This window comes from Myotis brandtii, unplaced genomic scaffold, assembly GCF_000412655.1.
Source record: "Myotis brandtii unplaced genomic scaffold, ASM41265v1 scaffold782, whole genome shotgun sequence".
In the NCBI taxonomy this organism is placed as follows: domain Eukaryota; kingdom Metazoa; phylum Chordata; class Mammalia; order Chiroptera; family Vespertilionidae; genus Myotis; species Myotis brandtii.
Window position 1 is genome coordinate 2,224,838 of NW_005371138.1, and position 27,398 is coordinate 2,252,235.

Genomic DNA, 27,398 nt, shown 5'->3' on the forward strand with positions numbered 1-27,398 from the left:
GGACATACGGAAGGTTGTTCAGCTGTCTGGTCTAATTAGCATATTACGCTTTTATTATTATAGATAAACACCACTGTGATTCTAATCTATGAGGCCTATGGCGCATACCTTGAGAAATACAGCTTTATGGCAAACAGCTTAAAATTAGTAGGGGTTTGAGTTGGCTCATGGTTGTTTGCTTTAATTGACTGTGAACACCTTTAGATGAGTGCAGACCCCCAGTGAGCCAGTGATGCCAGAATCCCTGCTTTCTTTCTCACCAACCCTTCAACTTTCCTGCCTGGTGTTGTTCCCCATGGACTGATGGAGAGTTGAGAAAGGACTCTCTGGGCTTGGACCCAGTTTAGGAACTTGGGAGGGGTCAGGAGTCAGGCCTTCCAGAATTAAGGACGAAGGGTTGATCTTGAAGGAGGGGGCTTCCGGCCAGTCCTTCGAGTTACGCGCATTGGGCGAGGCAGAAGGAAACACGAGAGGCTTTCTTCAGCCGGAAACAAGAATTCAGATTTGCTCGGAAAACCAGTACGAGGAAAAGCTGAGCGCTTTTCAGTGCGCGCACACTTAAAATGCAGCGTTCTGCTCTGTCTTGCCTGGTGGGGCTGAGGGTAGGGCAGCTGGCCGGACGGTGGGGGCAGACCTTGGTTTGCTGTGTGGGCTGCTTGCCACCCTCCTAATTGTGGACTCTGCGGAAATATGCTCTGTGTCACCTGAGGACTCTGCCCTGGAGCAGTAATGTGGGCAGAGCCTGCCCCCTGTGGACGCCGAGGGCTCTCTTCCTGGGCTTGGTGACCCTTGGAGATGGCGATGTTTAGAAAACATCATGCTTCTCCCCCTTGCTCTCCTTCTTGATCCTCATGTGACTGTCTCCTACCCAGAGAGAAAGGGAGGGCGGGGGAGTTTTCAGGAATTGCCCGTGGGGAGGGGAGGAAGAAGTCTGGCTCATAGCGCTCCTGTTTCTCTCTCTGACACGAAGAGCTGGGGGTGGGTGCAGGAGGCAGGGCAGTGTGGGGCCCAAGCCCATTGAGAGTCCCTTTGGAACCTGTTAGATGTGATGTGTGTGCGCGCAGCCGTAATTGTGCTTGAATGTGGTTGTGGAGGCCCCGTTGGCTGCTGGCATGTCTGGCACATATCTGCTCTGTGTGTGTTTGTGTGAGAGGTGTGTGCAGGTGGTGTTCTTGGGCCTATGGTGTTCCTGTCCAGGTGGGTACATTTGTGCCTCTTACCCTGTGTGCATATGCTTGGTCCGTGTGTGTGTGTGCGTGTGTGTGTGTGTGTGTGTCCGTTCAGGTGGGTACATTTGTGCCTCTTACCGTGTGTGCTTATGCTTGGTCTGTGTGTGTTGTGTGTGCGTGTGTGTGTGTGTGTGTGTGTGTGTACATGGCCGGGGGGGTGCTTACTTGGGTGTACACTGGATGCTCACCTGGGTCCACATGGGCAAGTGTGTGAGTGTGGCTCTGTCTTGGCTGCAGGTCCCCGGTGGGGGTGCCCGAGAGCACCCCACAACTCTTTGGCAATTCTTGGAAAACACTGTCTGCCTGCTCCCCGCTGGCCTCTGGCTCCCCCCTGGACCCCTGTGACATGCACCTGCAAGCCGGTGAGGTGGGGGCAGGGGGGCTGGGTGCAGTGGGGCTGGTTCGAGAGAGAGGAGATGGGAACCCGGGCATGAGGATGCTGGTCCGACTGGGCAGGGGTGCTAAGAAACTGGGGTTCCCTTCTGGTGAGGGCTTGGCAGGCAGGAAGCTTCACGTTCTACCCTGTTAGGTGCACACCCGTTTGTACTGGCTCTCTTATCTCAGGGCAAAAGCCCAAGTCTTCACTGTGGCCCCATCAGGCCCTACACCCTCTGCCCACCCCCTCATCTCACCGCCGCCTCCCCTGCCCTCCACTCTGCTCTAGCCCCCTGGCCCCCTTACTGCTCTCCCCACACAGCCAGGCCTCCTCTCCTCTCCAGGCCTTTGCACTTGCTGTTCCCTCCACCTGGAATGCCCTTCCTTCAGAAAACATACTTCTCACCTTTTTCAAGTTTTTGCTCAAACATCATCTTACCACGGAGGCCTTTCCTGACTACCCGCCATTTAAAACCGTAATTTCTCCTCCCACCTCACTTTCGATCCCTGTCCTCCTTCCCGGCCTCTCTCCTTAGAGATTTCTCTATGTAAATTGTTCAGTGATGCTCTCCACGGACCAGAATGTACGCTCCATGAGGGCAGAGATTTCGTCTGTTTGTTCACTCCTGTTTCTCCTTCCAGCACGTGGGTTCATGCCTGGTGGAATGCAATGTATGAGTGCATGTACACATGTGTAACACGTAAACACATACTCCTTTACAGTTATTTATGCTCATGCATATGGCCCGCCACATATTCACATCCAAACTCACTAAAACATACCCACACATTCCCAACCAGACATGCACAGTGGTGTGCACACACACACACACACACACACACACACACACACACACACCCTGAGCTGTGGGGAGGGAGGCAGGGGCTGGGCCTGGGCCCAGCAAGCCTGACCCCTGGCCCCCGCCCTGTGCCTCCTGTCCGCAGTCTCCTACGCGGTGCAGGCCTGCAGCGTGCTCATGGAGGAGCTGTTTGCGCCCTGCTCCCTGTACCTGAGCCCCGTGCCCTACTTTGAGCAGTGCCGCCGGGACGCCTGCCGCTGCGGGCAGCCCTGTCTGTGTGCCACGCTGGCCCACTATGCCCACCTGTGCCAGCGCCACGGGCTCCCCGTCGACTTCCGCACCCACCTGCCAGCCTGTGGTGAGTGCCCCACACTTGTGCGCCCGTGTGAGGGGGGCTAGAGGAACGGGAGCTCCAGACCTGAGTGTCCACCTGAACTCTCCCCTCGCACGTCCCCAGTCTTCTCCAGCCTCACATCCCGCCTCGCAAACAGCTTCTCCTGCTCTCCACCTCTGCCCAGGGCCCTTGGCCACCCAGGCCTGACGCCTGGGATATGTGACACCTAACTCCTGTCTTACCCTCACCTCCATCCCATCTCCAGGTCCTGTCACACCAACCACCACCCCCACCTCTCAGCACTTGCATTGCCACCGCTCTGGTCAGAGCTGGAACAAGCTTTCTAAAGACCACCAGCTCCGTGGCCCTTGGGTGCATGTGTGGCTCAATGGGCATGAGCTGGCCCATACCCACCGCACCCCACCCCGGCCACACACCTCCCATCTCTTAGTTTTCTCTGTGCCCCTAGCCCTAGCACCGGCCCCACTCTCTGTAAGCTGTAGGAAAATGTCTGTTGAATAAATGAAAAAGTAACAGTACTGGGAGTCAGGAGGCCTGAGTTCTGAGCCAGCCCAGCAGGTAAGTGCTGTGTGTCCCTGGCAAGGCCATGCCCTCTCTGAGCCAAAGTTTCCCTAGAGGTGACTGGATAGGACCAGTGGTTCTCAGCGTTAGAACATTAGACTCACCCTGGGAACTTTTTCAAATGCACTTCTCTGGGCCACATTCAGTTCAATGAAAACAACGTCCCTGCGGAGGGGCTGGCATCAGCATCTTTAAAAACTCCCAGGTGGCTTTGGTGCGCAGCCCCAGTGAGAGCAACTGAGCGGGACGGTCTCAGGGGATCTACTTGCCCCGATGGGCGGTGGGAGACCGGAGGAGTGGGACAGCGGCCAGATTAAGTAAAGAGAAGACGTCTGGACAAGAGGCTGCCGAGGGGGCATAATTGATCTTCACGGCCCACGTTGTTACAAGCGTGGAAATGAGAGGGGCAGGAATGTGTGTGTGTGTGTGTGTGTGTGTGTGTGTGTGTGTGTGTGTGGGGTGTTGCCTGACTGGGGTCAGAGGACAATCGTTTTGTGTGAGGGAAAGGAAAGCTGTGTGTGTGAGAGGAGAGAGAGAGAGAGAGAGAGAGAGAGAGAGAGAGAGATGGGGCGGGTATGTGGCTGTCAGGGGCCAGTGATTTCCACTCCTCCCCCAATATCATTCCCTAAGAGGAATGCCCTGCAAAGAACAAGAAACACCAATGGCAGGGCCCAGGCTGAAGTCGGGAGGTGGGGCCCAGCCTGCCTCCCTGCCACGCTGGTGTAGTGGGAGGCAGTGGGACACTGCAGTCAGACTGGGTTTAAATCCCAACTCTGACCTAACCTGCTGTGTGACTTTGGGTGAGTGTCTTAACTTCTCTGGTTCTCAGTTCTCCTCATCAGGATAATGACCCCACCCTACACAGTTGTGGGGACAGTTCCATTTTCTACTACAGCACTGTCCTGTGAGGCCACCAAGGAGTACAGCCCCTGTGTGGCCCTGTGTGGACAAACCTGCCAGGACCTGGCTGGCCCTGAGGCCTGTGGCGGTGACCTCAGCGAGGATGAGTGTGTGGAGGGCTGTGCCTGCCCACTGGACACCTATCTGGACACCCAGGCTGACCTCTGTGTTCCCAGGTGAGCAAGTCAGCTTGACCTCTGTCAGTCGGAGAGGAGGCTGGGGTCTCCAGGGCACCTGAGACTAGGGAGCCTGCCTGGGCCTCTGATGTCCCTCCTTCATTTCACAGTCACAGGGCAGATCTGGGTGGGCAAGGTGGGTGGATGGGTGGGCTCCCTCCTCAGCTCTGGCTCTTCAGGCCACTCCACAGAGACAGAGCTACCCCACAGGCAGTGGGACCCTGGAGTCACACTGGGTTTAAATCCCAACTCCGACCTTGACCTGCTGTGTGACCTTGGGTGAGTGTCTTAACGTCTCTGGTTCTCAGTTCTCCTCATCAGGAGGACAACAAGACAGAACCACCCCACAGAGCCAAGAGGGTCTCTCTGTCCACAAATATTTATTGACCCCCTAGTGTGGTCCTGGCATTTCTAGGTCTAGGGAATTCAGCAGTGAACAAACAGAATGCTGTCCTCATGGAGCTCCCATTCTAGGTGGTGGGGTGCGTAACAGACAGACAGACACTTATGGGTCTGGTGGTGATCAGAGCTACAGAGTAGAGTGAGAATAGGAGTGCTTGGGGTGGGGAGGGTCACCGTTATGTCACCTGAGAGGAGCATGGAAGGAAGGCCTTTCTGATGAGGCAACTTTGGGAGAGACCTGCGGGAAGTGCGGGAAGTGAGGGAAGAGCGGTCCAAGCAGAGAGGATGGGACGGCCCTGAGGCCGCTGTAGGCCTGGTCTCAGTGTGGCTGGAAGGCATGATGGGAAGTGGAACCCTCCCAGGATCCCGGGGCTGACAGGCAAGGCCCTTAATCGCCAGCCATTTCTCCATCTGTAAAATGGTTTCGTATTCGACTGAGTGGTGGGGGCTGGAGAGAGGCCTCTTTTGGGGGTAATATCAGAATCACTCAGGCCTTTTTAAACTCCAGAATCCTCCCCGGAGATCCAGCCCCTCCATCCCCGATGTTGAGTATTGCCAATGAGGGGAACCTCTGTAGGTTATATGGGGGAGGGGGAGCGACTGAGAAACCTGGGGGTGGGATGAGTTCAGACTTCCCTTCCAGCCCCAACGGCTCTGCTCCAAGGCCTGCCCTTGGCTATAGCCCACAGGTGCTGTGGGAGGCATGTGAGGAGGAAACAGTCTTTGCCCTCAGATGACCTACAGTGAGGAACTGGCAGACAGCACAAGGATCCTTGCCTGACAGGGTCCATTGTGAGGAGCTGATGACATGAGGGCCTTGCCTGGTGCTCAAAATATGTGACAACCTATATGGCACTCCACAGCAATTAGAACAGATGCTGGGTGTGAGTGACCAATACAAGACTATGGCCCTGTCCCTGACACGGCATGGGCTCAGGCAGCGTGGCCTTGATTTTTCATCCAAAAGAGCTTGGCATTGGGAGAGTACGGAGACCTTGAGTCTGGGGCCCATCCCTGACCTCCGTCCCTGGTGCCAGGCTGGCTTCCTCACTCCCGGGAGATGTGCCACAAGTCACAGTAGATGCCATTAGATGTCCCGAGGCCCCTGGCTGGCAGAGGAGTGAGTCCCCGTCCTTGGCAGTCCCTGCCTCGGCCCCTGCGTCCGCTCACTGCTCTCTGTTCCTGGGTTTTATAGGAACCAGTGCTCCTGCCACTTCCAAGGAGTGGACTATCCCCCGGGGGACAGCGACATCCCGTCTCTGGGCCACTGGTGAGCTCCCTGTGCAGCAGCGCTGCTGTCTTCTCTGTAAGTGAAGTTGCTAACTGAAGAGAGCGCATCTGAGCAGGACGTCCCATGGATGGCACCCACCTCTGCACAGGAGCCAGGGACAGGCAGCGGGGGTATCTGTCTGAGTCCAGGGATCTGGGTGCAGTGGCTCAGGGTCTCCGGGTCCTGCAGTGACTGGGGTTTGGTGTCTGGGCTGTGCAGTGACTGGGTCAGCTGACCAGCACCTCTCTCTCTCTCTCTCTCTCTCTCTCTCTCTCTCTCTCCAGCCACTGCAAAGATGGGGTCATGAGCTGTGACAGCAGAGCCCCAGGTACGGGGACTGGAAGGGAGGGGGCTCTTCCGTGTAGTGGGGTTATAGAGAGGAGAGTGGGGAGCTCAAAAACAGATCGGGACGGGGAGCGGCCACCCCCAATCTTGCCCTACACCGAGCCTTCTGTGTTCCCTGCCCTCACGGGAAAGACTCCAGCTTGGAGGGTGGTGTCCAGAAATCCTGTCCCAGCCTCAGCCCCACCCTGCGCCCGTCCTTCCTGCTTCTCTAAGGAGAGCCTGAGACGGTCTCTCTCAGGGGGGCCAGCTGGTGTCTGGACGGTCCCTGGACTTCCCCTGGGTCCTGGATTTCCTGGGCCTGAGCCATCACGTGTCTACTGAGGCAGACTCTGCCCAGTCGGGTGCTGGACGTGGGGGTCACAGAGATGGGGAGGACAGCCTGGGCCTTTGAGACATCCCAGGCCATAGAGATGGGGGTGAGGTGGCCCGGCGGTGGGTCAGCCTGTGAGGGGCCTGGAGGTGGTAGAACGGAGACTGGGGTCTTCAGGGAGGATCTCTTGGGGCAGACGAGGCCACTGAGGGTGGAGATCAGCACAGAGGGGACCAGAGACTAATCGTATGGCAGGTGGCCAAGAGCAGGGCCTCCAGAGTCAGGCAGCCTCGGTTCAGATCCTGCCCAGGACTCACTAGCTGTGCAGTCCCGGATAACTCACTTCGCCTCTCCGAGCTTTTGTTATCTTTTTTGTAAGTAACCTAGACTTCTGTGTTCCCCCATGTTCCATGTGTATTCCTGAAAGTGTTCTCCTTTGATCACTTCTGGCTTTGGGTTTCTGCCTCTTTGGGACTTTCATTTCATCTCCTGTGGCTATTCCTTTCTCTCTGCTCCATCCAGGCTGGGCGTAAAACTCAGTTCCCTTTTACTGATTTTCCTGAAGATCATGCACACAAGTGTGAGTGTGCACAGCCAACTTGACTGAAGGCCTGGAGAGAGAGAGAGAGAGAGAGAGAGAGAGAGAGAGAGAGAAATACGAGTAATGGTAACTGACTTCCTGTTTTTAAAAGCCCTCTGGCCACCCCGCCTCACTGCACTGCTACCCTATTTTTGGCTCCTCTCCTGTCCCTCTGGGCACTTCCTCTCTATCCTGCCTTTTGCAAGCAGAAGTGGTTTCTCTACATTATATGGGGACATGGGGGTAAGAATACCTCACAGAGCTGTTAGAAGAGTAAATAAGAAAACGCATGTGAAGTCGGGGAGCAGTGCCTGGTGGGAGGACATGTTCGGTAGCTGGGGCTGGTAGTTGAGGAGGTTGTCCTGCTGTGGGACACCACACATCCCTCCTCTCCACGTGGGATGTGCACATGGGAGCCCAACGAACGTCCAGAAGCAACCAGGGCACCAAAAAGCATCAGGGCCCCATCTCCCCCTGCGTCTCCCAGATGCTGGGTCTCCTCATCTCCCTGGCCAACCCTGCCGCCCAGGAGCCCACCCCCAGGCCCGGGTGTTCCAAGCATCTTGCCGAGTGCCCGTGCTCCTCCCAGCACCCACCCTCTCCTCTTTCAGCCGCTGCCTGCCCAGCCGGCCAGGTCTTCGTGAACTGCAGCGACCTGCACACCGACCCCGAGCTGAGCAGAGAGAGGACGTGTGAGCAGCAGCTGCTGAACCTGAGCGTGCCAGCTCGGGGCCCCTGCCTCTCAGGCTGCGCCTGTCCCCAAGGGTGGGTATCTATGTTGCCATGGTCTCCCACTCTGCGACCACGAGGTGGAATGAGGGTCCTGGAAAACCTCACATAGCCTTGCAGGCTGACACTAGCCCAGGACTGGCCTGTGACAACCTAATGGCCAGTGAGGAGCCTGAGAGAGAGCAGGAGCATGTGGGGTGGAGTGTACCTGTCCCTGCTTATTATCAACAGGCAACCTTGGGTAAGGAAGGGGCCTGGCCTCTCCGAGGCTCAGTTTTTACATCTGTGAAATGGGAATAATAGTAATACCTAGCACCGCAGCAGGTTGTTGTGAGGATGAAACAAGGTACTGAAGTTGAAGCGCTGAGTGGGGTGTGGCAGGCTCTAGAGGTCCAGTGGGTTCAAGGCCGTGAGAGAGTAAACCCTTGTTTCAGCTCCCAACCTCTTTCCCTGAACAGAAGTCTGAACAGAGCCCTTTGGCGACCGTCTGGTGCCCCTATAATCCTTGCAAAAGCAAGGCCCACCCAGTGTCCCTCAGGTGGCATAAAAGCTGTGAGATCCATACGAGGTGGGTTTCGTGGGTTGCCCGTGGGTGCTCTGTACACAGGTGGCTGCAGAGGCCCTGTACCCAGCTCTGCCAGTTCTCATTCCTGATGCTGGTCTTGCTTCAGGTCTGGGCTGAGAAGACAGATGGTGCCGTGACTTGGCATTGCAGGGCTGTGTCCTTCAGCCTGTGCAGTGGTCAGTGGTCAGCTGGGAGTCGTGGGCCAGGCCTGGCAGCCAAGGGAAGTGAGGGGGTGGGGGGATCAGGACTTCTAGGGTGGGAAAGGGAAGAGGCAGTCATTTGGAGCTTTACTGGTTATGAAACACTTCGATATTACCATCCCATTCAATCTCAGAGCATCCCTCAAAGAAAGGAGGGAAGGATCATTATTCCCATTTTGCAGATGAAAAAACTGAGGCTGGGGCAGGATGGAGGGAAATGGTCTGCCCTGGCAGCCATGACTCAAAGCCTACGGTGCTTACTCTAAAGCTTGCCCATTGGTTAGAGCGTGGTGGCTCCACGAGGCCCAAGGCCTGGTCCCCTACACAGAGGTCACAGTGTGGGTGATGAGCCTGCCCCTTCCCAGGCAAGGGCATCCACAAGAAGCCTCGTGAGGTCTCAAGAACCTGCACAGGATCCTAGGCCGACTGCCACCTGCTGCCAGGCCCCAGAGGAGCTTGCGAAGGGTGTCTGTCACTGAAGGCCTCTGTGGCACTGGCCTGTGTGCACCGGACAGGGCGAGCCAGGGCCTCTGGGGTCAGGAGCGGAGGGCCAGTCACTGCCCAGCACGGTGGGAAGGCCGCAGAGGGAAGGTGGAACTGGGAGGGGTGGACTGGAATGGGAGACTTGGCTCGGTTCTGCCAGTGACTCATCACGTGACCTCTCTCAACAGATCCTCGTCTGTAAATTGAGGGTTGAGGGCTCCCTCCCGGAGGGGCCTGGGGAATGGAGGATTCAGCGAGACCCCTCTCGTGAAGGAGCTTTGGGGTTCTCTAGGGATGTATGTGCTCCTCAAATATTAATGTGCTCACGAATCTCCGCCAGAGACTCTGCATTTCCAACCAGCTCCCCGGAGACGCTGTGCTGCTGGTCTGGGGACCTCGCTTTGAGCATCAAGGGTCTAACGCCCTGTCCAACACTCAGGACTCATTTAACCCGGAAGAGCTCAGAAGCCAGAGTGGGGTTCCCTTTTCACTCCCAGGCTCCGAAGGGGAGGAGAGGATGGGAAGGTTTCTAATGGGCTGGGTGACCTTGGACAGGTTACCCGGCCACTCTTGTCTGTAAGGCCCGGCTGGCTGCTGGCAGGACCCGTCTGAGCTGGCAGGACCCGTCTGAGGGCATCCGTTTTCTTGTCTGTAAGGTCTGGCTGGCTGCTGGCAGGACCCGTCTGAGCGGGCAGGACCCAAATCCTCCTCCCCTGCCCCAGGCCTTTCACAGGTCAATCCAGGTCCCGGCGCTGTGCCAAGAACACCACAGTCTGAGGGCTTCAGGTTTGTCATTCATTATGTGACATCACTTGGTTTTTCTGAGCCGGGGTTTGCTCCTCTGGGAACTGAGGGCAGTAGCACCCACCCTGCAGGGTTCTTGTGAGGTTTAAATGAGACAGAGGCTGCGAGGAGCTGGCACTGCTCAGCGGTGCTCCATGAAGACTCGTTCTCTTCCCCTTTTCAGCGTTCAACCCCATCACCTCCGGGGTATTTGCCCTCATGGCTCATGTACCGTATCAGATGCCCCATGAGGAGCTCCCACACCTCCCACGGGGGCTTCTCCAAGGGAAATTATTACAACCTCAACTTGTAAAGAAAGGGCAGGCATTTCCTAGCCTCGTGGAGCATCCTCCTGGGATTTGGGATAAGGTTCCCAATGAGGTCCAAGCACCGTCCGAACAACCCCTGTTGGGGACTCTCTGGGCCCCCCTTGGCTCCCATGCCTTTCCCCATAGTGTTTCTAAGAATCGCTGGATGCTGTGAATTGCTGCAAAGGACCTGGCCGCTAGGCAGACTAGCACAGCGGTGATTTACTATCTCACCACCTCCTGGGTGAGTTAGCCCCTGAACCTCAGGTTCCTCATCTTACAGTGGCACCGAGTAGGCACTCATGTGAGCAGACAGCGTTGTCTTCTTTCATTTGGATCCCATGCATTTGCAATTGTCCCCCAAGGGGGCCTTGGAACTAGAAGGTCCTTTAACAGTTGAGGAAAGAGCGCTCCACAGATTAAGGGCACCTGGAGGACAGAGGCCACAGCTCCAAGTCTTTTCTCACTCCTCTCTGTGGTGGGCATGAAGCAGGTGCTCGGGGATGTAGGCAGGCCTGCAGAGGGCCGGAGGGAGCAATGGATGGTGGGTGGAGGGAAGACCTCTGAGGAAGCGTCTAGAGCCCGGGCCTGGGGCTGGAGGTGGAAGGCAATGAGCCAGCCCACTGCTGGTGTCTGATGCAATTATGGGGAGAGGAGGGGCAGGAAAACAATGTTACTGTGTCCGTACCCGGTGCTAGGCAGTGTGCCCAGGTCTGTAATTAGATTCTCATAATGACCTTGAGAGGAAGGTGTCATTATTTTCCTTTTACACATAAAAAAGTAGAGGCTTAGAAAGGTGGCTTCAAGGAAAGCGTAATGGATGGAGCGAAAGCCTTTCCCCCTGCCTCCTCCCACAATCTCAATGACATGCTGGTAATGGAGTAAATAAGGTATACATCCCCAGCGACAAGGAGAACAGCAGTGGGGTGACAGTGGACAAGATGGGTCCATCGTTTCTGAAGGAGGAATGAGCTGGGTGTGTGGAAACTGACCTTGTGAGCAGAGGTTGGCAGCTGATGCCTGGGCAGCCAGGAGAGCAACCTACTTCCTGCTGACAGCTTTAGGACAGGAGGCTCCGGGAATCCCAGAAGGTGGGTGGGCGCAGGGAGACAGGCAGACAAGTCGCAAGTCAAGTCGTGTCAGGAGCAGTTAGACCACTGGCCACCTTCCCCACCCCTGGGGTCCTGAGACTGCCCTAGTGCCACCCAGCAGGAGAGAGGTGGTAAGCGTTTATAGAGAAACCAAATCCAAGGCTTTGATCTTAGGGGGACAAGGAGGGATGAGAGATGGAGTGAAAACTGGGAAATGGAAGGAAAACCTACTGTGTCCCCACCCTCTTCCCCAGCCTGGTTCCCAGGTCGGTGGCATCAAAGCTTTAGCCTCCCAGGCCAGAGAGGAAAGAGAATTCTTCTCTATATAACTGGCTGGGCCAAAAGACAACAAACAAACAACAGAAGCTGGCATTTGGGGGATTCCCAAGAAAATGGTGGGTCCCCCTTAAATATGGAGGTTCCAGTCAGCCTTTGGTGCCACACTTTTTTTTCCCTTTTAATTTTTAAAGACTTAGGCATAATTTATATGTAATAAAATGCACAGATTCTGAGTATACCATTGTGCTAAGCTTTGACAAATCTATATCCTCTTGTAACCCACACCCCTCTCAAAATATAGAAACTTCTGTCACTTTAAAAAATTCCCTCCTGCCCTATGCCTTTCCCCAGGTGGTTCCTCCCCCCTCCCCCCTCCTACCCCCCACACACTCCCTTCACCAGGGCCTTCCTTTCAGCATAGACAGCCTTTGGCTGTTCTGGATGTTCAGGGCCATGGACTCAGACAGTATGACATCGGTCTTCCTTTCCTTAGCATATGTTTGCGAGGTTGATCCACAGGGCTACACTTTCCAGTCGTTTGTTTCTGTTTATTGCTCAGCAGTATTCCATTGTGTGAATATACAGTAATTCACTTATCCACTCAAATGCTGATGGCTGTTTGGGTTGCTTCCAGTTTGGGGCTATTTTGAATAAGGCTGCTCTGTCTTTCTCTTGGGTGAGCAGGTTGGCATGGAATTGGGCCCCAGGGTGGATTTCTGTGTAACTAGATGAGAAACTTGCAAATAATTTTCCAAGGCGCTGGTACAATTGTACACTCTCACCGCGGGAGAGGGCTGGCCGCAGCACCTTCTCACTATCGCTTGGTGTTTTCTGACTTTTTATTTTTTGTCATTTCAGTGAGAACATAGTCCTAGCTCACTACAGTTTTAATTTGTATTTCCCTAATAACTAACGATGAGTCCTTTTTCACATGCTTTTTGAACAAATTCCTTTGCGAAGTGTCCATTCAGGTCTTTTGCCTATTTTTCATTGGGTCAATATTTAAAATTGAATTGTACAAGCTCTTTATATATCCCGGATGGAAGCCCTTTGTCCGACATATGAATTGCAAATGTTTTCTTCCAGTCTGTGGTTTGCCTGCTCATTTACGCAATGTGTTTCATATGTCTAGAGACTTCTGATGAGCAGAAGTTTTAAATTGTGGTGATGTCTAGCAATTGGTCATTTCTTTCTTTAGGGTTAGTGCTGTCTGTGTCCTAAGAAATCTCTGCCAACTCCAAGGTTGCAAAGATATTCTCCTATGTTTCCTTCTAGGAGCTTTACAATTTTAGCTTTTACATTTGGGTCTACAAGCTATCTGAAATTATTATATTTTGTATATGTTGCAAAATGGAATCAAGTTTTATTTTATTTTTTTTCTCTGATGGCTATCTACTGGTTCTAGCCTCATTTTTTAAAAAATAAGACTTTCCTCTCCTTATTGAATTGTTTTGGCACTTTTGTAAAAAAAAATCAATTGACTTTAGAAATGTGGGTCTATTTCAGGACTCTCTGTTTGGTTTCATTGATCTATTTTTCTATCTTTAGGCCTATATCACACTGTCTTGATTTCTAAAGCTTTATAGGAAGTCTTAAAATCAGAAAGTGATAGTGCTCCAACTTTGTTGCTTTTCAAAGTCTTTTGGCCCTTCTAGGTCTTTACATTTCCATGTAAATTTGGGATCAGCTTGTTAATTTCTTCCAAAGAGCCTCTGGGATTTTGTTCAATCTGTAGATCAATTTGGGGAGAACTTGCGCCGTCACACTCGTGAATCTTCCGGTGCACAAACATGGTGTTATCAGTTCATCTATGGAGTCTTCTTTCATCTCTCTCAGCCATGCTTCAGTTTTCACATAAAGGTTTTTGCACATTTGTTACTGAATTTATTCATAAGCATTTGATGTTTTTATTGTGCATTGCATCTAAGTTGTCAACTTTATTGGCTTGATACTGTAAAAATATTGCTTTGTTTTCCTTTTAATATCTGTAGTGTATGCAGTGCTGTCTCCTCTTTGTTCCTGATATTGAAGATTTTATTTATTTACTAGAGGCCTGGTGCACGGATTCGTGCACCAATGGAGTCCCTCAGCCTGGCCTATGGGGATCAGGCTGACACTGGCTCTTCAACATCCCCTGAAGGGCCCCAGATTGAGAGAGGGCAGTTCCCGGGTGACACATCCTGGAATCTGGCTCCCTCCTCTCTGGTTCTGGGTGTGTCACCCAAGAACCACAGCTGCCAAGTCACAGCAGCTCAGCAGCTCCTGTGTTGAGCATCTGCCCCATGGTGGTCAGTGCACGTCATAGCTACCAATCAGAGTGTCTGCCCCCTGGTGGTCATTGCACATGATAGCTACCAGCTGGCCAGTTGAACTAGGCTTTTATATATATAGATTTGTTTTTTACTATCCAGTCTAACCAGAGCGTTGCCAGTTTTATTGATCTTGTCCAAGAACCAACTTCTGGTTTTATTGATTTTATGTTTTCTATTTTAATTCTGCTCTTATCTTTATTATTTCCTTCTTATTACTTACTTTGAATTTAATTTGGGTGAGCAGGTTGGCATGGAATTGGGCCCCATGCCCCATGTCTAATTTAGACATTTTATTGCAATTCCTCCTTATTTTCTAATATAAGTATTTAAAGCTAAAAATTTCCCTGTAAGCACTGCTTTAGTTGCACTCTACTAATTGTGATACAGTGTGTTTTTATTTTTTTGGTAATATTTTCTAATTTCCTCTTTGGTTCATGGTTTATTTAGAAATGCTACTAAATTTTGTAATATTTGGAGGTTTCCTTATATCTGTTTGTTCCTGGTTTCTAATTTAATTTCATGGTGGTTAGAAAATATTCTTTGTATGATTTCAAGTCTTTGAAATTTTTTATGGTATAGAACAGTGATGACGAACTTATGACACACGTGTCAGAGGTGACACGCGAACTCATTTTTTTGGTTGATTTTTCTTTGTTAAATGGCATTTATATATATAAAATAAATATCAAAAATATAAATCTTTGTTTTACTATGGTTGCAAATATCAAAAAATTTCTATATGTGACACGGCACCAGAGTTAAGTTAGGGTTTTTCAAAATGCTGACACGCCGAGCTCAAAAGGTTCGCCATCACTGACACAGGGTGAGAGTGGGGGGTCCTGGCCACCCTGGGCTTTGGCAGCAGGAGGACCAAGGCCCAAATACCAGTGCTGCTTTGTCCTCAGTGTCTGAATTTGGGCAAATTACTCAATCACTGAACTTTGTCAAAACTCATAAACTGCACAGTCAAAATGAGTGCCTTTTATTATATTTTATTGTCATGAAATAGCCCTCTTTATTACTGTTAATGCCACTTGTCTTGAGGTCTACTTTGTCTGATGTTAATATAGCCATTCCGACTTTCTTAAGACTGGTATTTCCCCCACCACTTACTTTTACCTTATCTGTGCTTTTATATTTTAATTGTGTCTTTTGTAAACAGAATATAATTGGATGTTGCTTTTTTAGCTGATGTTACAGTTTCTCCCTTTTTATTGGAGGATTTATGCATTTGCATTTAATGTAATTTGACTAGATTCAATACTACCATCTAGTTATTATCTGTTTGTTCTATTGTTCTTTTTTTTATTCTTCTGCTTTCTTTTAGGTTAAGTATTTTCCAATATTCTATTTTATCTTCTTTATTAATTTTAAACTATATATCTTGGCATTTTTTGCAGTGTTTCTAGAGATTATATGTATCTTTCATTTATCAGTTTACCACAAATTAATATTTTCCCACTCTATGTAGAATATTTGCAACAATGTACTTTCATTTATTTCCTTCTCATTCTTATTATTGTCATACATTTTACTTTTATATGTTATAAACCCCACAATTCATTGACACGAATCTTGCTCTCAATGCTGTTATCTCTTAAAGAAGTTAAGAAATAATTTTTTATGTTTGCCAACATATTTTCCACTTTTTCAAGCTTTTCATTCCTTCACGTGGAGCTGCGTTTCCATCTTCCTGAAAAACTCCATTTAACATTCTTTTTACTGCAGGTCTACTGGGTGTTCCATGAGGAATGTGGTCTTTTTATTAGTCTACAGCTGGTGCTGAGGGGCAAATGGCATCTATCCTGGTTGGGGGATGTGGCTGGTAGGGCGTAGCCTTGCTTCCTGATGAATGGCAGAGCTGGGCCAACTCTGTGTCTGGTTTTTCCAGTTACCAACGTACCTCTGAATCCCACTGGGCAGGATGGTAGTGGTACATGGCCAGTCTCTTCTAGGGTAAATGCCGAGAGCCACCCTGGATGCCCATGTGGTTACGGGGTCCTCCCCAGATGGCAGAAGTGGGAAGGGTGCTCTCCTGACCACCTGCTTACTGTGTCCCCGCAGCCTCCTCAGACACGGGGATGCATGTTTCCTGCCGGAGGAGTGCCCATGCACGTGGAAGGGGAAGGAGTATTTCCCTGGGGACCAGGTCATGTCTCCCTGCCATACCTGGTGAGTGAGGGCCCCATCCAGACTCTAGCTTTATCTGGGGGGCGGGGGATAGATATGGGATGGAAGATCATGAACACAATCAAGCATGCCCCTTCCATATTCATGTTGTAGGGGTTTTGCCTCCATATACCAGTGTATGCATAGAAAGAATTTTAGGGGTGTTTTTGTGAGTATTTACATGAATGTGATTTGTTCAGACATGTATATACATGTATACACGCGTATTTGTAAACTTGATGATGTGTTTGCATATTTATATAAATGCATAAGGTGGGAATGTATACACGCGTATTTGTAAACTTGATGTGTTTGCATATTTATATAAATGCATAAGGTGGGCAGAAATCCAAAACCCATAGAGTGTATACATGAATGTATATGCAAGTGCATGTACTAGTATATGAATAGGTGGGCATTCATAAACTTGAATATGTTAGTGAATATATACAATTATGGATTTGTGTATGTATACAGGTATGTTTACATATATGTGAGCATATGCATTCTCACAATCAATGAGGCCTCTCAACAGGCTGGGCAGCTTCTACTGCGGCCACCTCTGCCGGGTGCCTCAGAGGTTCCAGCCAGGGCTTGCCAGGGCTCCGAGAGTCCTGATACTCCTCCAGCTTTCGTGTATCTGCAGGATGGAGGCAGCCCTGCCACGCCGCAGGGGTCAGGGGACAGCTCAGGGGCCCCGAAGCCCTGGCTCCTGCCACTCTCTGGCCAATGACCAAAGCATATCAGCTAGAGCAGTGGGGCTAAGATGGGGAGGGGAAGGAGACGGGACCAGGATGCCTCAGCTCATTCCAATGGGGCCTCCCACCCAGTGGAACCCATGTCCTGTCCTAGTCCCACATCACATTCCAGTGACTGTCCAAAGGGGTCAGGCTGGGTAAAAGTCCTGGGTACAGTGGCTTTGGGTCAGGCTAGGAATAGAACCTGGGTAAAGTAGCTTTAGGTCAGGCTGGGTACAAGACCTGTGCAAAGTGGCTTTGGGCCAGGCTGGATGCAAGACCCTGGGTACAGTTGCTTTGGGTCAGGCCGGGGGCACTGATCCCTGGTCTCGTAGTGACTGTCAAAAGGGGTCAGGCTGTGTACAAGACCCTGGGTACAGTGGCTTTGGGTCAGGCTGGGAATAGAACGTGGGTAAAGTAGCTTTAGGTCAGGCTGGGAATAGACCCTGGGTAAAGTAGCTTTAGGTCAGGCTGGGCACAAGACCTGTGCAAAGTGGCTTTGGGTCAGGCTGGATGCAAGACCCTGGGTACAGTGGCTTTGGGTCAGGCCGGGGGCACTGATCCCTGGTCTCGTGTTTCAGAGATGAGTGTGTTCTGTACGAGCCCTTCCCAGCCCCTCAGCTCTCCTGAACTCTGTCTCTTGTAGGCTGAGGAGCTTCTCCTAGACCAGTGGTCAGCAAACTGCGGCTCTCGAGCCACATGCGGCTCTTTGGCCCTTGAGTGTGGCTCTTCCACAAAATACCAACTTCTGCGCATGGGCTGTACATGCGTGCCCGCACGTGGTATTTTGTGGAAGAGCCACACTCAAGGGACCAAAGAGCCGCATGTGGCTCGCGAGCCGCAGTTTGCCGACCACTGTCCTAGACTCAGGGTTTCCTCTCACCCTAATGAGTGTGTGCACATGGAGTGTGCACAGGCTGTGTGCTCCAAGGGTGGTGTCTCCTACATAAAGGGACCCACAATCCCACCCTCCAGGCTTCTGTGGGAGGCTGATGATGTTTGTTGGTCCCCGGCCCAGGAGCACACAGTGAGAGCTCAGTAGGCAATGTCTCCGTCAAGGATATTCAGGGGGTGGGGGTACCCTGCCAGCTGGTCCGGGTGCATGTGTTTCAGCGTGTGCCAGCAAGGCTCCTTCCAGTGTGCCCTCCATCCCTGTGCCGCCACCTGCACGGCCTATGGCGACCGGCATTACCGCACGTTTGACGGGCTCCCGTTTGACTTCGTGGGCGCATGCAAGGTGCACCTGGTCAAGGTGAGCCCCTGGATGCGTCTGCCCGGCTGGCTCCATGAGGACCCAGGGTAGCTGAGGCTGCAGACCTGTCAGAGCCTGGTGATGCTCTGGACTCCAGTGTGACGCTAATTAGGTGGTTGGGGGATCTAAGCCCTGGGGTGCGACTATCCAGAGGCGGAAGGAAATGTCGAGGAGCAAGCCAGAGGCCAGACAGAGCTCACCAGTCATAAAATGCTCCACTGCCTGTTCACCCACCATTATAACCTTGCTCCATTGGGTCCCCATGTTCTTCTGTCTATAGTAAGAGCTAGTGCTTTTTGAGCTTTTGTTATGTGCCTGGTGGTCGGCTGAGCACTGTGGGTTATTTTACTTCATTCTGACAGCAGCCCTACGAGGTAGTTATTGACCCCATGTTATACTAGTAGATGTAGCAACTGGGGCTTCGAAAGGGTAGGTATGTTGCCCAAGGTCACACTGCCAGGTAGTGGCAGAGCTGGGTCAGGTTTGAACTAAGAAGTCTGACTGGAGAGTTGGTGCTTAAGGAGTCACGTGGAGGAAGAGGCATGGCAATGGAGCGGGGCACAGTAGAAGCAGGATCCCCTCCAGTAGGAGGAAAGGGTACCAGCAGGGTAGGTGGGAGGGTGCCAGAGACACACAGGGGACCTTGGTTTTGCTAAGGGCCAGTCTATTTCATTATCTATATATATAAAAGGGTAATACGCAAATCGACCGAACGGCAGAACAACCAGAATGATTGCTCGACCAGTCGCTATGAGGCACACTGACTACCTCTTGGTCCCTCCCCCTGGCTGGCAGGCTCTGATACCCCCAATGGCGAACAGGGAACCAGGAGATGGGTGGCAGTGGGGGCAGGGCCGGCTGCCGGCAGCCAGGGAAGATGGTCCTGATCACAGGCCAGGCTAGGGACCATACCCCACACACGAATTTCGCACGCCGGGCCTCTAGTGTAATAATAATAAGCCTATTATGGAATGAGTCCTATCTATGGGGCACATAATTTCAAAGCTCCACAGACCCCATTTTATTTTTTAAATTTCAAAGCTAATATATGCCCTTCACTAAGATTTAAAATAATAGAATAGCACATATTAAAAACAAATATTCCTCCTCATATATTTTTTGTTCTCATTCCCTGTTCCTAACAGGTGTGAATCCTGAAAGATCATTTTTCATCACACACACACACACACACACACACGCACATATACACACTTTGTTTCGTTTATATGGATAAGTTCATACAATTTGCTTTTTTTCCCACTTAACAGTATACCTTGAACATTATCTCCTATAGTCAGTGCACACTTTTTTCTTTCTTCTTCCTGTTGAATTCTGCAGAGAGGACACGCTTTAGTTTGTTTTATTATTCCCTCATTGATGGATTTTTAGGCTGTTGCCAATATTTAAATGCACAATGAGTACTTTTGTGAAAGTATCCCTAGACTTTTAGAAGTGAAATTGCTATAAGAAGTATGTACATGTAAAATATTGCTTAATGCCTGTAAATTGCCCTCCAGAAAGGCTTACACTGCCACCTACCATTATCACTATATGTGAGACAGTGTCCCTTCCCCCACACGCCTGTCCTCCTATTATTCATTCATCCATCCATCCATTCATCCATTCACTCATCAGATACTTTTTGGAGAGCCATTACATCCTAAACACTGCACTAGGTGCCCCCCTCCCCCAAAGGACACTGAGCTTCAGAAAACTGAAGTAGGTTGCCCAGAGTCACACAGCTAATAAGAAGTAGAAGTGAGTTGAAAGCCACTTTAAAGTTCGTGTCCCTCTACCCCTGTGCCTCTCAGCAGACCTCTTCTCTCGCTGGTTTCACTAAACGAATTTGTTTTCTCCTCAGAGCACATCAAATTTCAGCTTCTCTGTGATTGTAGAAAATGTAAACTGCTACAGCTCTGGCATCATCTGCAGGAAATTTATTTCCATCAACGTTGGGAACTCACTCATCATCTTTGATGACGACTCGGGAAATCCCGTAAGGCCCGGTGCAGGTGAAGGTTGTAGGGACACTTGGCAGGTTAACAGGGGCTGAGGGCGGAAGAGGGCTAAGGACTAGTTTCTTTACCACAGCAATTTCTCTGGGAGCCCTGGAATCAACAGCTCAGATTGTTCCTGACCTTGGCCAGGGTCAGGAACACAGAGGTCAATGTCAAGGTGTGAGGGAGGCGTAGGAGTTGGTGAGGTCCTGGGGCTGGGCAGTGACCTGTAGCCAGGCCAAGCTGCCCCAGGTGTTGGGGGACACTTTGGCCTCAGGAATGACCACCTCTGTCGCCTCAGAGTCCTGAGAGCTTCCTGGACGAGAAGCAAGAGGTCCACACGTGGCAAGCAGGGTTTTTCACGCTGGTGCATTTCCCACGGGAGCACGTCACCCTCCTATGGGACCAGAGGACCACAGTGCACATCCAGGCTGGGCCGCAGTGGCAGGTAGTCACACGATGAGTGACCCTCCAGGAGCCATCTGCTCCTGCCTGGGGCTGAGCCGAGCCCCTGGGTGTCTGTGGGTGAGCTGTACCCTCACGGGGGAGCCAGCAGCAGTGTGCCTTCTGTCCTGTCCTCCCCACCCCTTCTTCTCTGACCCTTCACCTACTCCTCTTCATCCTCTTCATCCTGGGACCTCAGTAGTTGCTTCTGGGTTCATGACAGATTCCTGGGCTCATGGCAACCCCCTCTGCCCATGGTTCACCCCTGGCGAGCCTGCAACTGACATGGTGTCCTCTCTTCTTCCAGGGCCAGCTGGCGGGGCTCTGTGGGAACTTTGACTTAAAAACCATCAATGAGATGAGGACCCCAGAGAACTTGGAGTTAACTAACCCCCAGGAATTTGGCAGCAGCTGGGCTGCAGTTGAGGTAAAGCCTCCGTGAGCTGGGCCCTGGCCAGCGCGAGAGTACCTGGCCCAGGTCAAGCAAAAGGGACACTGGTGTGAGGCTGCTCCTTCTTCTCTCGGCCTCTGAGCTGCATCCCCAGCCCAGACTATCCTGTGGCCCAAGGACACCTACCATCCCATCTCACAAATCAGTGCACACCTGCCCTGGGCCAGGCTCCAAGGGGAAGAGTGGGGACTGGGAAGGAGACAGTCTCTGACCACCTAGCAGGAGGGCAAGGCTTGAAGCATCACCATCTTACCCACGTCTGTGCCCCCAGTGCCTGGCACTAGGTCTGGCATAGAGGAGAAGCCAAGAGAGACCCATATGGGTTGAGGCAATTTGAGAAGGCTTCATGAAGGTGGTGGAACTAGTGTGGTACTTAAAGAATAGGACAAACTTGGAAGAACGAATATATCAGAGAGAAGACCTCTGAAAAGGGAGAACAATATTAGCAGAGGCAGAAATGAGGGGGGTGTCTGACTGAGGCTGCCAAGCTGTGAGCACTGACCCTGGGTTCTTGGCTTGGGTCATCAGTGACTTGGGTAACCTTAAGTCCCATCTTCTCTGGTCCTCTGTGAAGGGGTTGTGCCAGGAGAGGTATGGTAAATAGATTTCACCTCATCTGACAACTCTGATCTGTGAGAAGAGGCTGCCAGGGATGCTATGTTGAGAGAGATCTAAGACTTGTGTCAGGCTCAGTTGGAAGGAAAACTGGTTAGTTATGTCTGCCATGGGGCAGCAGTGGAGGGTGGGGATGAGTGTCACATAGTCGCCTTTCCTGGATTGAGTAGTTTTAGGTCCTTAGTTCTCTGTTGGGGAGCAGACAGAGATGAGCCCATGTGGACTGGGGTCAAGAGAGCTGTTAGTCATGGCCTGGAGCTCAATGTCATCCTAAGGCGGGACAAGGCTGTTCTCACAGCCTCAGAAAGGTGTGCTCTGCCCCATTCTCGTTCTGGAGAAGCTGAGTGGTTGACTAACCTTTACTGCTCCCCTCCTTCCACCAGCTATTTCTCTCTTGCTACTCGCCTTGGGCATTTCCCCAGGAGGCTGTAGTGAAAATGTAGGCCTGAGGGAGGAGGGGGGGGGGTCAGCTGACATCAGGAAATCATGTTATCTATAGCTGTGCAGCAACAGTCCCTCGGGCTAAACAGCAGTCAGCCATCCACACGTATGATCGGTTTCTGTGGGTCAGGAGTTGGGGCACGGCTTGCCCGGTCCTCTGCCTCAGGTACCACAGGCTGCAGTCAAGCTGTCCGCTTCGGCTGGGCTTTCCTTTGGAGGGTGGGGTGGGAGGATCTGCTTCCTCGCCCACTCACGTGGCAGTCATAGCATTCAGTTCTTTGCAACCAGGTAACTGAGAGCTTCAATTTTTTGCTGGCTGTTGTCTGGAGAGACTCCAGCAAGATGGGCTCTACAAATAATGCAACAGAGTCATGCAATCACTGACATAACCACATCCATCCATCACCTTTGCTGTCTTCTGTTGGTTTAAAGCAAGTTCTAGGCCCCTCCCACTCTTGCAGGGAGGGGATTATACAAGGACATGAACCCCAGGAGGTGGGATCAGGGGGTCACTCTAAGAGTCTGTCTGACCACATCTGGCAACAGGCGTTTGGGGGTAGGGAGGTCCACAGCCCTGCCTTTGCCCTCAGTGCCCAGACACCCTCGATGCCCGGGACACGTGTGTCCTGAATCCTCTCCGAGAACCGTTCGCCAAGAAGGAGTGCAGCATCCTGCTCAGCGAGGTGTTTGAGACCTGCCACCCTGTGGTGAGTGGGCCCCAGCCAAGGCCACTCCTGACCCCACCTTTCTCCTCAGGTCCCTCCTGCTCTCAGACCCCAACCCCCATCATGCCTCGGGAGAGACACCTCAGGCCTAGAGGGGAGACCCTTTCGCTGCCGTTCCCCTGCCTCCAGCTCGGATGAAATAGTCTGTCCTGTTTCTCCAAACAACCCAGGACAGACAGCAGGACAAGCAGAGCTGTGCCCTTTCGAGCCTATCTCCACCTGGCTCTTCCCCGGGCAGGAAGTTCTTCTGAACAGTGACCCCACACCCTACTGCTGTGGCATCACAAGTGGAGACAGAGGAGAGCTGGGGCTCAGCTCTGCTCCGCAGCCTCCAGGCCCCCAAAGCAGCTGTCTCTGGCTCAGGCTGGCAGTTCATGCCCATGTCTGCTCCTCAGCCCCACCTCCAGCCCCGGGATCCAATGGCTTAGGTCCTGATCCTGCCTGCATGGCAGCTCACACCATCCTGTGGTCCCTTCGTGTTTCTGCTGCTCCCTGAGTCTGATTGGCATCAGTTGAGAATCTCCCAGGCAAACATTCAGGGTCGGTCCTCTGACCTCTGACTTCTGACCTCCTCTAGGTTGATGTCACTTGGTTTTACTCAAACTGCCTGACGGACACATGTGGGTGTAGCCGGGGCGGTGACTGTGAGTGCTTCTGTGCCAGCGTGTCCGCCTATGCCCACCAGTGCTGCCAGCACGGGGTGGCCATCGACTGGCGGACCCCACGTCTCTGCCGTGAGTGTCCAATCACCTGAGGGGGAGAGTGGGGCCCTCTGTGGGCAGGCCTGGGGGGGACCATCACTCTGTCTAGCATCCGTTGAGTACGTATTCTGTGCCAGGCACCAACTGCTCTGTGTGTACCATTCATTATCTAGAGGCCTAATGCACAAAAATCGTGCCAGGGGCTCGGCCCTCGCAGCCCTGGCTTTGTCCGGAACGTCGTCCAGAAGGTCGTTTGGCTGTTTGGTCTAATTCGCATGTTATGCTTTTATTAGTATAGATTCTTTACCAACTCCCCTATAAAGAGGACTGTTTATTCCTGTTTTAGAGTTGAAGAAACAGGTTAGAGAGAGAGATTAAATAAGATGCTCAAGTTCACCCAGTGTGGCCTGGCTGTAACCTGTGCTCTTAACCACTGTGCTAGAGGAGTCAGGAGTCCTGGATTCCAGACTCAGAGCTGCCATTTGTGAGCTGTGTGACCTCAAACAAGCCCCCAACCTCCCTGGGGCTCAGTGTTCTCATCTGAAAAAGAATAGACTTGTCCCACCAGGTTTATTGTGAGGGTCAAATGGGATAGTGAATGTAAAAGCCCTTTGTCAGCTGAGACCTGCTGTCAGAGGCAGCCCAAGACATCAGTCTACCTAGGGCCTTGTGGTTTGCAAACACTTTTGGTTGCACACTCTTATCAAGTAAAAATATTTTGAACACACACACATATGCATACACAGGTACACATACATGTGTATATTATCAGCATAAATGTATATCACGAAATAGATAAAAAAGTAAATATTTTTTAAATGAAAAAATATATAGAAATTTAAATGATTGATTATTGATTATTTCCTTCTGCATAACAGTGATCTTCCTGGTGCAAGCACGCCTCACTTTGCAGTGCTGTGGTTATTACACAGGCCTTGGGGCTGAACCCTCTGGGACTCAAGCTCCATCAAGCAGGGTGACCTGGGCACATTGCTTGCACTGAGCTGTAATCGAGGGTTCGGAGAACTGAACCTACCTTGCAGGGTGCTGTGAGGTTTAAATGCGGTAGCACATGTAAAGTACTTGGCGCGATGCTCTAGCTATTGCTGTCATATGTCATGGTGACGTGGGTGCTGGCATGTCCTGAGCCCTGGGGCTCCAGCATGATGACCTCAGGAAGGAGGGGGAGCAGAAGCGGCCTTTGGCTTCCCTTTTCTTTGCCTGTTTTCCCCTGAGACCCTTCCACCACCAGTGCCCTGGGTCCTCCTGCTGTCTGCTGCTCCCTCTCCTTCTCTGATACAAATCCTCCAGGAAGGGGAAGGGGACCCACATTGACAAGGATCTGCTGTGTGCCAGGCCCTGTGCCTTCTGTGCGTTAACTCGCTAATCCGCAGGTGCAGGGCTGGGGCGAGGCGAGCGAGGCACTTGGTGGGGCACAACATAGGTCATATGTTGACGGTATATTTTAAAAATCAAAACGAATGTAAAAATAACTTTGATGAACAAAATACCAACATTTTAAGGAATGACAGGATTAGTATCATTGATTTTTTCCTTTTGCCTCGGGCTCCAGTATCACTCAGCAAGGTGCTGTCACTCATCCTATCTTTATTTTTTAAAATTTTGATATTTTATTCATTCTAGGGATTTTGCATTAATCTTGAAATTTAAAAAATGTTGATGAACATAAATAGAAATTGGTTACTGAGATTTTTGATGCCTCCTTAAATTTTGCACTGAGGTGAGCCCTTGCCTTACCCTAGTCCAGGCATCACAAGTCTATGGGGCAGATTCTAGCTGTGGTCCCATCTTAGAGAGGAGGGCACCAAGTGACTGGAGGTTGCATGACTTGTGCCAGTGTGCACAGCTGACCAGTGAGAGAGATGGGGTTAACCCAGGCCTGACTATAGGGGCCTGGCTCTTGACAATCCTGGGTGACCTGCTGTGAACCTAGTAAACACCTGAAACCAGAGGCTCAGAGATCTTCTAATTTTCTAGTTCAGTTTTCTGATCCACAGGTGAGGAGAGGCAGGTACTTGCCCATAGCAGTACAGCAGATCAGTCTTCAGACCCCTGCAAAGCAGTAGTGTTGATTAGGGGGTTTGGGCTGTGGGGTGGAGTTGGTGACTCTCTTCAGATCACACCTATGAATGGAGAAGCCCCTCCTCACTTATCCCATGTCTACCCAACTGGCTCCTCATAGCCTTGCTCCTGGATTTAGGCGCCCTTTTCAAGGTCCCCCGCTTACCCCAAACCACTGAGGACTGTGGCTGAAGAGCCAGGGGAAAAGGCTGTGTTGCCAGACTGGGCCACTAGAGGGCGCGCTGAGCACACGCTTAGAGGAGCTTGTGACAGCCTGGTGGAAACTGCACCCGGGGAACTTGGATCTTGGACTCACCTGGTCCCTTTCCATCCAAGGTTCTTGACAGACTAACTTCTATCTGTGCTTGCTTTCTTCTGGGACCTTCTGCAACATTTCCGATTGGAACTCCCACCCCTTGATTCTAATCTTGCCCTTTGGGGACATACAAAACAGACCCTTCTTCCCAACTTTCTTTCTTTCTTTCTTTCTTTCTTTCTTTCTTTCTTTCTTTCTTTCTTTCTTTCTTTCTTTCTTTCTTTCGATAAACGCTCAGTGCCTCCTCTGGGCCGGCTTTGAGCGTTGTGTGGGGGGCACAGAGAGAAGCCATTGTATTTCCTACAGCTCAAGATATCTGAACATACTGCCATGCCTGAATCTTGGAGTTTGGGAGGCAGGCCAGGTCCGCCCCTGGGGGAAGGAGGAAGAGCTGGGATGCTGGGGCCGTGGCTCTGCCCATCTGTTCCAGCTTCCTAAGAAGGCTGTTCTCTCCCTTTCAGCATACGACTGTGACTTCTTTAACAAAGGTAAGCCCGTCCTCCCCAAGTGGAACCTCGGGGCCAGGGCACTGCCAGCCCTGACCTGATGCCACAGCAGCAGCAGCCTCCTGTGGCCCTGGAAGAGCTGTGACATGGGGCAGGGAGGGACCCTGTCATGCAGAGAGAACCCGGACAGTGCAGGGCCCAGGGATGCCCCAGAACTCTGTCCCCAGAAGCTTATATGGAGCCCAGGCCAAGCCAGCTTCCTGGGGATTGTGCTCATTAGGGCAGCTCCACCAGAAAGTAAAAACCAGTGGGCCACCCCACGATCCTCCTAATCTAGCTCATCAGGCCCATGGGACACTGTCTGGAGTTTACCGAAGTTTTAAGTTGGCAACGGCAAATGCAAACTGCTCTCCCCAAGGATGGCCTGGCTCAGCCCCTCAGATTCGTCATCAAATTTAGCCAGGGTCGTAGGGTCCCAGAATACGCTCCCTCCCCTGCATTAATCAGAGTGAAAACGCAGGTCATAACTAGAGTGAAGACCCCAGGGAGGCTAATGTCCAGCGTTAGAGCCAATGTCAATTTAATCACTGGGGTCAGTGGGCAGTGGGAGGAGGGCTGCCCAGGAGTAGTTTCTGGCACGGATCTCTGTCCAGCTGGGCCAAGGTCAGACCTTGGCAGACACCAGTTAGGGGTCTGAATGATGAGGGCTGGGCCAGGGTACAGTGTCATTCATAGGGACTGCAGTTCCACTTATGTGTTAGCGCCTCCGGGCTCCTGACGGACAATTACCTTTAAGCCCTAAAGGAATAAATCTGTGATGGGAGAACTGTGGTCCCTGGGACAGGCGGTGTCTGTCTGACATCAGGCAAGACATTTCAGCAAGACAGCTCTGAGCAGAGTTTCTGCCTTCTGTGGCATTTTGGGTAGCAGTGACTGGCAAAGGACAGGCTGTTTCTAGCATCCTCCACC

At 51.7% G+C, this 27,398-nt stretch overlaps 1 protein-coding gene across 1 annotated transcript in view; it reads left to right on the forward strand.

Moving 5' to 3' along the window:
• The window catches only part of OTOG (otogelin), an 80,297-nt gene that overhangs the window by 18,933 nt on the left and 33,966 nt on the right, over positions 1 to 27,398 (forward strand). The window contains exons 19-32 of the mRNA XM_005883347.2: positions 1,467 to 1,591; positions 2,550 to 2,762; positions 4,216 to 4,396; positions 5,994 to 6,068; positions 6,353 to 6,396; positions 7,915 to 8,068; positions 16,118 to 16,225; positions 18,073 to 18,211; positions 20,073 to 20,207; positions 20,510 to 20,656; positions 20,960 to 21,079; positions 22,750 to 22,866; positions 23,462 to 23,618; positions 26,445 to 26,471. Coding sequence (XP_005883409.2) covers positions 1,467 to 1,591; positions 2,550 to 2,762; positions 4,216 to 4,396; positions 5,994 to 6,068; positions 6,353 to 6,396; positions 7,915 to 8,068; positions 16,118 to 16,225; positions 18,073 to 18,211; positions 20,073 to 20,207; positions 20,510 to 20,656; positions 20,960 to 21,079; positions 22,750 to 22,866; positions 23,462 to 23,618; positions 26,445 to 26,471 — 1,742 coding nt within the window. The remainder of the gene's footprint in view (positions 1 to 1,466; positions 1,592 to 2,549; positions 2,763 to 4,215; positions 4,397 to 5,993; positions 6,069 to 6,352; positions 6,397 to 7,914; positions 8,069 to 16,117; positions 16,226 to 18,072; positions 18,212 to 20,072; positions 20,208 to 20,509; positions 20,657 to 20,959; positions 21,080 to 22,749; positions 22,867 to 23,461; positions 23,619 to 26,444; positions 26,472 to 27,398) is intronic.